Source organism: Parambassis ranga, chromosome 7 (genome assembly GCF_900634625.1).
Source record: "Parambassis ranga chromosome 7, fParRan2.1, whole genome shotgun sequence".
Classification (NCBI taxonomy): Eukaryota; Metazoa; Chordata; class Actinopteri; family Ambassidae; genus Parambassis; species Parambassis ranga.
In genome coordinates this window covers 11,986,868-11,999,532 of record NC_041028.1, presented here as the reverse complement: position 1 = coordinate 11,999,532, position 12,665 = coordinate 11,986,868, and the positions used below count along the sequence as shown (strand labels likewise).

The following is a 12,665-nucleotide window of genomic DNA, read 5'->3' as shown; positions in this document are numbered from 1 at the left end:
AGCCCCGAGCCTTAATCCCTAAAGCAGTTGAAATGAAAATAGTATATGTTTTCTTTCAAACTCTCTCCCTCCCTCCATGTTTTTTGTATTCCCTGAGAGGAATTTACAACTACCAGCTGTCTAGGAACGGGATCTTTTGCACTTTAATTTCTCTCTGGTGTAGTTACAGCCAAAGACTAATGATTACATCTGGATAACATGGTACTGACTAAAGCTGTCAGGCTTGAACTGTTTGGCTATGCGGTGGAAGTATCATGGTTCAAATTTTTTTCTGATTGACTGGTGATAAAAATGTTGCACATAAGAATAGGGATGAATGCTCAGTTTGTTAGTCTGAGTGGCCTACAGATGTAAAATATGCGCATTTATAAAGACTTGCTCATGCACGCTCACATATGAATGTAAAAAAAAAGAGGATTGTAACTAGTGCAAATTGCCTGGCAGATGCCTGGCAACTGGCCTGCACTGAGGCTAGACACCACAATAACAGCAAGCATGCTTTTATTGTATCCACCCACACCGCAAATGCAAAAATAGATGACAAGTCAGGAACCCTTTCCTCTGAAAATGTATTATCAATTAATTATTGCAGTCCATTGGATAATTTTTGTGAAATATCAAGGCTGAATCAGAGCATATGACACTGTGAGAAGAAGAAAGCTTGACACCCTTGTCTCTTGCATATCAGGGACATTGAGCATAATTGAGTAAATGTATTAAAGTATTTGAGCGAGCTGATTCAGCCTCTCTGGGATGGTTGATATTGTACTTAGGAAGAATATTGCCCGAGGCAATTCATTAGTGGTAAATAATTGAGAGGCTCGGATAGTGCTAAGGTGAAATGCCTGTTATTATTTTATGTAGTTTGTGTTCTTAGGGCTCTTCAGTTTAAGACTATTAAAAATGCACAAGCCTACCCACAAATTACTCACTTGAAAGACTCACAATGGGTGCTAATGACTAACCATCCATCTTCCATTGTTTTCAAGCTCTGTGAAAGTGTTTCTCTGCACCATTATCAATTCTATTTCTGCTATTGGTGAAGTTCTTTTATTTTACGAAGGCTGTTATTTTACTCTCATGCTTTTTACTCATTTTTTTGAGGTAATTAAGGAACATCAGCTACACGCAGGATACATCACACTGACAATATATCCTATAAGAAAAAAATTCTGTATCTCTGGCTTTGAAAGCTTGTAGCTTAAATGGTCTAAGCCCATGTCTCATGAATATGTGTAATGGAGCTATCAGCTAGACATGACGGAGCCCTGTGAATAGCAAGAGTTTTATGTTATACATAGATTAAACAATAGCAGACTTAGGATGTCTCACTGGCAAACAAACAGAATCCACCTGCACCTGCACCTGTTTATTTAACCTCAGACAACCTCATGCAAATATGATTTGTTCACGTGAGCCTACACCTATCAGCTAAAAACTTTCTGTCATTTATTGATGTATTAGCATAATTCTGCTTATATGGACTCTCTATCAGTTAAAAGTGTCACCTTTATACAGTGGTTTTCCTGTGATGCAACTTAAAGGCCACTGAGGTTTTATTTAACATTTTTTTACACCCACACAACACCACGTGACAACTAAAAACTCAGTGAGCATCTGAGGGTCTAACTTGTTGTTCATAGTTCTTTTTGCTCAATAATAGCAGGATGCATTTTGGCCTGTGGTCTGGGGTTCAAAAACTGTTTGTCCATAACAAATCCACTGTTGTGTACAGTGTTGTAGTGTTTGGTAAGATGTTGACACCAAGTGGTTAAAGTGTTTTCTAGTTATGATAACAGTGAGGTGACAGCAGTAGCTGCACATCTTTGGTTCGAGTATCACTTTGGACTAAGGATGTGATGAAGTGAGTAACAGAACCACTAAATGTTCACACCATTTCACACGCTGACATCACTGCCTCTATCTCTGCAGTATTACTGCTGCTGGAGCGCAACAGAACATCATTTGGCCACTCGTTTCATATGAACTGTTCCAATAAATACAAGAAAGAATCATCACTAAGTATATATCATGCAGCAAAGCCTGCAGAAACAAATGGTGACATAACATAGTAGAAACTCTGAATATGTTAAGCCTGAAATGAGGCTTAGATTTCAGAAAGCGGCGTAGCTCAAACTTACACTCCGCGTCTGTTACCATGGTAACTTAGTCTGTGAACATTACCTGGATTTTTCTCGATGATTCTTACTCAGGCAATACCTGGATGTTATACTTTCTTCATCTGTATTCTTTTTTGGTTAGATAATGTTTATACAACTCCTTAAAAGGTAAATGGAAATACAATGACTTATATAGTTCTATATAATGGAGTTGTCATTAGATCCTGATTGAACCTGTCTTTTTATCTCAGAGTGAAGCTGTCAGTGTGGCATATACATAAAGGCACACAACTTTCCTGTTCACATTATAAAGTCAGACAGAATTTTAAATAAATGTCATATTATATTGCTGTACATGTTCTATAATAGTTGTTCAGAATCCAATTATTGCCATGTGAGCTGAATGTACTGTACATGGGAACATCGTAAACGCCATGACGTTACTTTGATCACTAGAACCTTGGCTCAGAGCCAGCGCCAGCATGCAACTGTCTTGCATGGGTTTTTGTGTATATCCTTGTCAGTGTGTGTAAGAGAGGAGGGGGGTGGGGGGGCTTCAGGGTGGTGGGGATGTCAGCTCATTAACCTCCATTCTTTCCCTAGCACAGTGCTGCATAGAGTCACTGTGTAAGTCTCATGTCATTACTCCTCCCCCTGCACGCGTGTGCTGGGCATGAGGGGAAGAGCAGGGCAACCGGAGAAAGGGAGAAGGAGGGAAAGGTTCATGAGGGAGGGGGTGGGGGCCCTTGACATGTTCCCTTTACAAATGCCCTGCTTGTACCTCTTGCAAACTAAAGCCCCGCCATCTCGTTTCCTTCCCTACTTTTGTCTTCTCTTTCTCTTCTCTTTCCCTCCCTGCTGTCTGTCTCTCTAACCACAGGCCCGGTACATTGTGGGTGAACGAGGGGTAAGGCTCCACACTGCCCCCCCTCCAGGCATCAATCCATCTAGGAAAAGACTGCCCACTGCTGTGGTGAGATACAGTAGCCAAGCCCCAGTTTCTCAAACCACTTCTGTACATACTAGCAAATTGATTAGAGAAGGTGTGCCTGATGTACTAACTCAATGAAGCGTTTGAGGCTCCAATCCAGGCCTATTTGTTTGTGATGACATTTTTATTTATGGGGAGACATATTTACTTAAACTCCCTACAAGAGCAAACACATATACACAAAGTGTGAACACATTAGGAAAAAAGTATTAAAGTTTTGTACTACACAACAAATTTTGATTAAATATACTTTTATATTACATTTTTACTGGAATGTACAGATAATATCTAAATTAGTTTCTAAATTGCAGCAACATATGTGTGAAAACATGTCTAACACATCTATACTTGTTACTGTCAGGTCATGCTGTGAGGGCCGCTGTAAACTTTGGAATCCTGGACATCTTAAGAGTTTCTAACAGTTTTTAAGAGTTTATTTTTTAATTAAGTGACTCATGATCTGACTTTTGTACACACAAGATACCAGTACTGCACATAAAACACCAGGAAGTTAGTTGTAATGTCGCTTCCTGTGTGTTATGCTATGTTATGTTATGTTATGTTATGTTTTGTTAAAATACACTGCTAAGTCTGTCAGATAGTGCTGGTAATAATTAAGCACATTTCCATATTCAGTTAGTGTAGTGTGTATCTGGTAACACATCACAGCCTAAATGTTAGTAGTTCTAATTTGTTGTGTTGATTTGTGTTCTGTGTTGCATGTTTAAGTCAATTGCATGTTAACACTCATGGAAATATACTGATACATTTCCTATTGTAATGATTTATTTTAGTGTCTCTCTGAACAGACAAACTTTTTTCTCTTCCTCTTCTTCTCTCTTTGCTCTTTCATACTTGATTCTGTGCAGAGGCAAGAGAGCAGTAGATCGCAATGAGATAACCAATTATATGCTAGAGGAAACCAGACTTTTTTTTCCTGCTGCAGTTATCTGATGCTGCGGTGAGCAGAGGCAAAGGGCTGGGGTAATGTGACATTCACTCTGCCCTTTATCTTCTCTCATCACTGTTTACCCCAGTTCAGTTAAAAGTGGCTTGTGCTCTGCGTCCTCTCCTGCTGCCAGAGAAACCTCACTGACATAGAATCACGTACTGACACACACGTACTGTACGGACACACACATCGTACACGCAGACATGCAAATGCACACATACATTCTCACCGCAGACAATGAGAGTGTCAGGTAGACTGGTGGGATAACTACCCATGCTGTTAAGTATAACACCTGCTGAGGCTAAGGCAGCTAATTGCACGAAAGACTGTTGTGCACAATGCTAAGAAGGTGTTTCCCAGCGCTGGTTAACAGGCAGGCCGTTGAAGGCCACCGCAGCAGGATGAGCGAGGCTGTGTGGGTAGCACCTTGGTCTGACTTTTTTTTTTTGTTATACCTTTGCACATGTGCAAACACGTGGCATGGGTGTGACCTCTTTTGCACACTACTCTTCTTTTACACTCTGCTCTACTTACTGCACAGACAGACTGACAGACACAATGAGATGTGATGTCTCCTCCTAAAGACAATGCATACAGTACCTCCAACACATCTAAAAAGGGGAACGATGCACCCGTATACATAAATACAAAAGCAAACTTGTTAGCAAGCCGTTGCAAAGCTACAAACCATCATTTAAATATCATCATTTTTGGTGTCACCTAACATAAGCTTATAAATAAGCTTTTGAAAATGTTCTCGGACTTTAGAGGGAAACAACAGGCTCTTTCACTGATCTTTATTGCAGAAAAGTTTCTGAGGTTTTGAAAAGAGCTGCCTGCTGTGGCGGAAAAACAGAGCAGGTGAGAGCAGGAAGAGAGAGAACAGAAATAGTAAAATTGTGGCTAGAAAACCAAAACAATAAGAAATTCTTGTCTGAGAGCTGAGAGGAGCTGAACTTAAAGACCCCTTTCATGCACCAGTAAGCATATGATCCTTCATTAATGAACAAAAAAAATAGTATGTATTTTTATATTGTTAAATGATATCTTTGCATTAAGGTTCATTTTCTAACGTGTATTTAGTTACAGCAAAATTGTATGCTTTCTGCATTATCACCAAAAATTAAATGTAATTTCTCGTTATCATTAAGATTAAGAAGAGAAATTGTATTGACTGCAGTTAAACAGATGAAAGCTTTCGTGCGTCACCCTCACGGTTTAGAGTTTCTGTGAACTCACTAACTCACAGTGAACTCAAGTTCTCAGTGAACAAAACTTTATTTAGCATCTACACACCTGCCCCCCACCTCGACCCCCACCCAACTTCCTCAGACAATCTCTCCTCCCATCTCTCCTCGTCTCTGCTGCTCACCGTTGGTTCTGTTTTGTGGTTCTTCCAGAGAAGCAGCAGTGGATGAATGGGTGCATGCTTTTTTTTCTCACATCAAAAGGTAGAGGTGGAGCAGTAAGTGGTTGAAGGAAGGGTGCTGTGTGTGTGTGTTGTTTCACTGCAGAGCTGATGCTCATTATATGTGAGCTGGTGGATCACCCTATCACTAAAACTAAACTATTTCTTTATCAGGGCAGCTTGCCTGTTAACTCTTTAGAAAAGGGCCCTTTGAGGAATGTAACATTGATTCTACAACCAAAAACTTTCTAGGTTGGCACTAAGCCAGCGAACTCTAAACACAATTCCATCTAAATCCAGCTGAGAGATACAGGAAGCTGCTGCAGGTATCTTGTCAATATGTGACCATGCTGTCTATGTGGTCCACTGACCGGAGCACTGTGCGTCCAGATAAACACAACCTGGGTTTTGCATATGAAAATGAACCATGCAGCTGATAAAGGTGAGGATGTGACCCTAGTGCTGCTGCTGCAGCTGAGTGTGCACGTGTAGGATGTGTGTGTCTGTGTATGTGTGTGTGTAGGATCAAACTCTCACACCCAGGAAGAGGCCCTGTTTCCCTTATCTAACGACAACAGAGCATGTGTCGCCATGGCCACAGGCTGTGCTTTTTATGGGCTTTGTGTGTGTGTGTTTGTGTGCGTGTGTGCCATGTTCATTGTTTGCCTGGTGTTCATTGTTTGCTTGGGGCGTGGTGCAACAGCAGAATTGTTACTATAGTCTCTCTTCTCTCTCTCTTTCTCTCTCCTGCTCTCAATCAACTTTGAAAATCTACCAACTACAGTCTTTATTTCCTTCTCTTTCTCTTTCTTTCTTTCTTTCCATCCTGTTTATGCTTCTTACCCTCCTGTCTTCCCCTGTGTTTAAGTGCGAATGTGTGTGTGTGTGTGTGTGTATACATCTTTCTACCTGTCTCATCCTCTCCTCTGTCACTCTCATCCTCTCTGGCTTTGAAGCAGCAGTGACAAGTTGGGCAACATCAAAATTCAGTGGCACATTGTCTCAGGTTGAGGTTTGTTAGGTCGCTCTTACAGCTTAATTGAACAGAAGACGGTAGAGAGAGGGAAAAGAGATGTAAAAAGAGAAATAAAGAGAAAAGGGGGGGGATGAGGAAGAAGGGTGCTCAAACAGGCATACATATTGCATGAGCCCTCACCACCACCACCACCACACCCTTTCTTCACAGAATGGCTGTGTACTGTTCTGGGCTTATTAATTCCGCTCGGTGAGAGAATTATTTTTAGAGACTTGGTGTACTGGCAAAGGCTTTTAAAGTCACAAGCATTACATATTCTACTTATAGATTATCTTTTATTAATTGAAAAGTTCAAAAAGTTTGTTGTGGCTGTTCTTTAGTGTGATAATGTATGATTTGTGGTAACTTTTTACCTGCAGTATTGCAATAGTGTATCATATATAATTTACTCCATACTGCACTGCATGTGCTGCACTTCTCTGTGTGAGAAGAAGGACTTAGTTAAGTAAGACAAACACATTTATGGATAGAAATGGAGTACCGTTGAGTAGTTTATCCTGTAGTTAAGCTCTTCATATGCTTTTTTATGTAAAATTAAATTATGTGACTGTATGACTAATGACTAAACAGTGCCCACAAACAAGTTTTTCACCACTCGTAAAGCCCTTTGAGACATGATCGTACACAAATAAACCTGAAATCCACTGTAGTTATTAATGTTTGCTGCCACATTAAATAGGTTATCTTTGTGTTTTTCAAATGATTAGTCCCAGTTACTGTATGTATGTTACTGCACTTATTTTTTTAATTATTGATGAATGGTGTCCTAGCTTTCCAAAGTGCACTTTTTCCCACTTATAACAGGGTCATTCTTCATTCTAATGACTGGACAGTTATGGCATTACACAGACAAGCGGTTGATCTTCACCCCACCCGCTTCACAAACAGATGTTGCCTGTGAGGCTTAGTGAGGCGCTTATATGAATTGTCCATCAATCAAAAACAATCTTCAGTGGAGTCAGTAATTTTGCTTCGAATCCTGTCACCAGCTGTCTCACTGATGCACTCCAAGATGAAAAGGATCCCAGCATTGTGTTGCACCATTAGCACTGTGTAAATATTACATGTTTTCCCTGGATATGCTAGTTAGCATTACTTCCACCTTGTGGCTTCATTATTTTTGAAATGCTGAGCTTTGTCGATGATTGTGAGGCTTGACCTAGTTCTGGGACTCTCTCACTCACTCTCTCTCTCTCTCTCTCTCTCTCTCTGTCACTGTCTTTACTTTTGCACTTCCTCTCATTTATTCCCTATGTCTTTCCCATGCTCTCTCTTCTTCACCACAATAAATCTGTCTACCTCCTTTTTGTCATTTATTCATTGTCTTTTTCTATTTACTGCCTCAGCATTGCTCTCATCCTTTCAGTCCTTCTCTTTTCTGCCTTTGTGTTACTCTCATCCTCCTTCTTTCTCTCATGTATGCAATCTTTATTTCTCAATTTGTCTGTCTTCCACAACCTGTTATTTTTCTGTGCTCTCTCTCTCTCACACTATCCTTCTTCTCCATGTTTTTATTCCTCTCCTCCCGCACCACGTGTGTCACGGAGGAAAACATCGCGAGCAGTGGTCCCTGCTGAACAATTACCATGCAAAGCAATCCAAATAGAGATGTTTGCCGAAAACAACATGTGTGTAATTACTGCTTAATGAGGCCCTTGTCACAGGCAGAATGCCCAATTAGACTGCCGATGAGAAAGCGATGCCAAGGCTGGCTGAAGAAAGAGGGAAAAGAGGGTGTGGGGATAGAGAATTAGATGTAGGGAAGTAGTTGTAGCACGGGGAGAGGTGGGGATGAGAGGAACATAGGAAAGTGAAGGGAAGAAAGAGAAAGAAGCAAGGAGGATGTGAGAAATGGGGTAGAAAGAGAAAGATGGAGAGATTGAAAAAAAGAGGAGAAAGGGAACAAAAGAGAGAGAAAATGATTTCTGCAGTGTATGTGAAGTAATGGCAGAGCTGATAGCATTGAGCCGAGGATAAATTGGCATTTTAAATGGGAGAGCGATGAAGTTCAAAGGAGAGCTATCGAGAGAAGAGCAGGAGGAAGGAGCTTTACATTGCAATATATAGGCAGCCATGTTGAAGCACAAAATGGCTGACCTTTCTAGGCCTTTTCTGTGAATATTACATTACAGATGTAATTGTTGAAAACGAGCATTATCTCGTTTCATTTCTCCCTTTAGAGCACAAAGACACAGTAACAGGGCTTTGCGCTCAAAGAATCCAGTTTGCAAAAAATAGTGTTGCAGCGTTAAACATGGCATCATTCACTGACTATACTCGGAGAGTCTTATCCTAAAGAAGCTCTCAAAAGGACTTTACGTCAGCAGTGATATCAAAGTGGATTTCAATGGAATGAAATTGCTCAGTTAGGCGAGGACAAGAGGCTTTCATGTGAGGAGTGAAGAGTTTATTGCAGATATGTCACCAAGGTCAACATCACTTTGGCCCTCTCAGCGCGCTGCCGTCGCTCCTCACCGCGGTTCAGTCAGGTGATCAGTCAGACAACGCTGTGGTTGATCAAGCATCTTTATCTCCAGCGTGAAGCACTGAACAATTAGTCAGCATTCACTTTCACTTGAAATAAACATGACGCTGGTGGAAGGCTTCTGGATTAATCATGATGAGGTGTGAATGAGGATTAAATGTAGCATATATGCTGTTCTTGTCTCAGTTTCATGTTTGTGTCTGGGGTTGAATGTAAATGTAATCATTAGAATAACCTAGTGAATCCTCACTAGGGCTTCCTCGATATGCATCGTTAACCAACCATTGCCCCGAGGCCATTGCTCATTCCCCCGGCCTTTCTCCTGCAATAATGTACAGTAATTTCTTTTTCTCACCACTCACGCTCATTTAGCGCCTTCGACGTTTGCCTGTCTACCAGCGTTGATATTAGATTCCTGTGCCCCGCCCACTGAGAAATTGTTCCCATTTCTGTCCATTAGTCGACCTATGTGGTCATTGTTTTTTAGCAGGTACATCTTATGATCCATTTGTGTTCATTTATATCCAGCATGTCTTTATCTATCAAGCTTTTTGGCCGCTGTACAAAACCCGCCATCCCAAACGAAAAGGGCCTCCCATATCTTCACATCTAAGTGATTCGACATGTTGTCTCTGCTGTCTGTTCCCGAGCCTTTTCTGCATTGACATGACAAAGCATGACCTCAGTGAGCAAAAAAAAGGGGAGTCTTTATTTGACATATTGAGTTTCTGTGTTCTCATGAGCGTTATTATCCAGCACAGTCAAGGTTTGCTCCATCTGCTGCAAGTATGGTATGACAAACTTTGATTTGGAAACCAAGGGCATTTCACAAAACAGCTCTTCTTAACATAGTGGCAGTTTCTCATTCACCTTGACACAGCACAGGTTCAGTTACTGAGCTGTTCACGGAGCAGAATCTCATCTTCTCGGGAGCTAAAAACAGAATGTGTTGTTTTTTTCTTCATTTGTGGCACACTCAAAGCCAGCCTCACTGGGGAATTCTTAAGGGATTTAGCTCAGACATCCGAGCTAGCATGTTGCATGTGGCACTCAACTGGTGACCCACTGTCGTTTCCCAGCACCCTTTGAGGGTCAAAGGTGATGTGTTGTTCTATGACTCCTAACCCCATGTCAAGTGGTGTTTTGACACCTGCAGCAAGTGATCTTTCACTGCTTGATTAGCTCAATCCTAAAGACACAGCATGAACCCTTAGTGCAGTGCAGACAGACACACACAGCTTTAAAGATGGGCGCACACACACACTTCACTACTGTATGCACTTACAGATTCATTCACACTCATTCCCTTTCTCACACACGCACGCAGCAGAGCCCACAGGGAAAAGCCCATCTCTCGTCACTGTGCTCATGTAGCCTAATTACCGGCCCGCTGACGAACAGTAATTACCCACACTGCCATGCCACCACGAGGTTTAACCAAAGTGACAAAGTCATTAGTCTCACACTTCAGGCCACCCGTAAAGAGCTTTTCCTCTTCGCAACTTCTCTTTTTTTATTTCTAGCCTCCTCTTGCACACCATGTTTATCTCTCCTTTCTGTTTCTGTCCACAGTTTGATGGTGACAACATGTACATGAATGACAATAACCAAGAGTTTCGGTCGCCAAACCAGGTAAGACGGCCCACATTTTTTCCCCATAAACCCCTTAGACTTAAATAAATACATGTAAGTCTGTGGGGGAAGAGTCTATAGAAAGTTGGTATATGCTGGAAAATGTGAGATATACATATACAATAGTGCTGTAAATAGAGGCAGTGCCAGGAAATTCTGGAAAATGAATGACCCTTTCAACACAATCATCATTAATCACTTTCAGATTGGCTAATGGACTTCAGTTAAAACTTAGGCTATAAGTCATTCATGAGATCTCATGCAAAAAAATATAACAGCAACTGATCAGCTGATGCAAGTATTAACTGAGGGACTGGTATATATAGCCTTAAAATGAGGTTTGACCTTCTTTCAGTCAACATTTAATGCCTCGTAATCTAAAGTATACATTTAGCTTTTTGCTAGACAATTTTATCCAAATGCACATCTACGTATATTTTCAACATCCGTGGGATTAACCCATCAGCTCTAACAGCATTTATGGCATGTAAGCCCACTAAGCAAGACAAGTCGTTCACAGCTAAACCAACATTTTATCAGTCCGGGCTCATTTATGTTTTGGTCCCAGTCTGGAGCGGCGTGGTCCCGAGTCACACACTCGGTGAGTTCCACAGGCAGAGTGTTCCCAGCTGGTAGATGTGAACACATGGCTGGACATATGGCAGAAGTTGGAGCTTCAGAATTGTTTGATCCAGCAGCAGGGCATTCATGTTCTGACAAAACACGATGAAGTGGAGACTCCGCGTCAATTAGCAGCTCAATATGTCAGACAGTCACTGGACAAAGCTAGAAGGCCAAGAGCGCCACGGTGCGCATGCACACACACACAGTCTCTTTCACGCAAACACACACATTTACAGTAATAGGAAGTGACACGTTCTCTGTCACAAAGTTATACACAAGTTGTGAGCACATATGCAAGTAGAGGTGTAGTTTCACCCACATGCAAATTTTGCACTCTCTCTCTCTCAAGAGAAAGGTTATGCATCTATACTTGTGAGATCAGGCTTGAAAAATCCACATGTACACATACTTTTTTAAATGGGTATGAACCTCTAAAACTCCTACATCCACCCCAGTTCCCTAAAAAACTCAGCAGCCACTTTCCCTCTACTGAAAAGGTTCTTAAAATGTGTGAAACTGACAGTTTAAAATGAATCTAATTATAATACTAACCCTTAAAGCATGTCTTAACTCTTCAACAGCACTTTGAAGAAATATAAACCAGCCAAAATGTCCTCACTTTCCAAAAATGTGCTTACACTCATGGTGTAAAATTTAAATTGGACCTTACAAAAACTGACGAACAAGAACATATGTATGAGCACACACACACACACGTATACACTCATAAACCCATGCACACACTCACACATGCTCTCATAAACCCTCAAACACACACCATCATCCTATAGCCATAAGGTTGTCTTTTCTTTGATGTTGGGATTGAGTGACTATAATGAGGGGTCGAGTGGGAGCTTTAGCAGCTTATTGTCTACTCACAGCACACATCACAGACTATGAGGTCCATCGTTGTTAGCCACATTTCCCGGTCTGCCCTAATTATGTCACTTTGCGTGCGTACATGGGTGTGTGCTAATTGGGATAAATGTCCAGCTTTGTAGTTTTGCTGCTGCAGCGGTCATGTGTCAATCACCAGCACCCCTCTTCCAGGTTTGCAGTGTTGTGTCAACAAACACCTTCTTAGTGGATAAGGCAATTTGGGCTTTTCAAAACATGTCAGTTGCAGTTGATGCTCTGTCATTTCCATCAAATAGAAGCTTACACACCACTTCTGAACAGCCCTCTGAAGTTTACTGTTCGGCTTCTGATCCTCCAATAGAACACTTTTAATTTGATATTAGGATGTTTTTACATAAGTATTAAAAGTAAAGCATTAATGCATATATAAATGTACAGATATTTGTAAAACTGAAAATTTCTAGCTATGCCGTTATAATCTAGCCTGACCTGTGGTGTAGTATTTTCTGTGAAGTTAACATTACGAGCAGCAAGTGTACATTACAAGACAATGATTATC

At 41.1% G+C, this 12,665-nt stretch overlaps 1 protein-coding gene across 3 annotated transcripts in view; it reads left to right on the top strand.

Annotated features, from left to right (window-relative positions):
- LOC114438963 (TOX high mobility group box family member 2-like) overlaps positions 1-12,665 on the top strand; it is a 69,345-nt gene that overhangs the window by 23,952 nt on the left and 32,728 nt on the right. The window contains exons 2-3 of one of the 3 annotated variants that reach the window (XM_028410634.1): positions 3,001-3,093; positions 10,565-10,624. In XM_028410634.1, coding sequence (XP_028266435.1) covers positions 3,001-3,093; positions 10,565-10,624 — 153 coding nt within the window. Of the gene's footprint in view, positions 1-3,000; positions 3,094-8,057; positions 8,136-10,564; positions 10,625-12,665 lie in introns of those variants that run through there. The other 2 variants (XM_028410636.1, XM_028410635.1) reach the window with 2 other exon arrangements.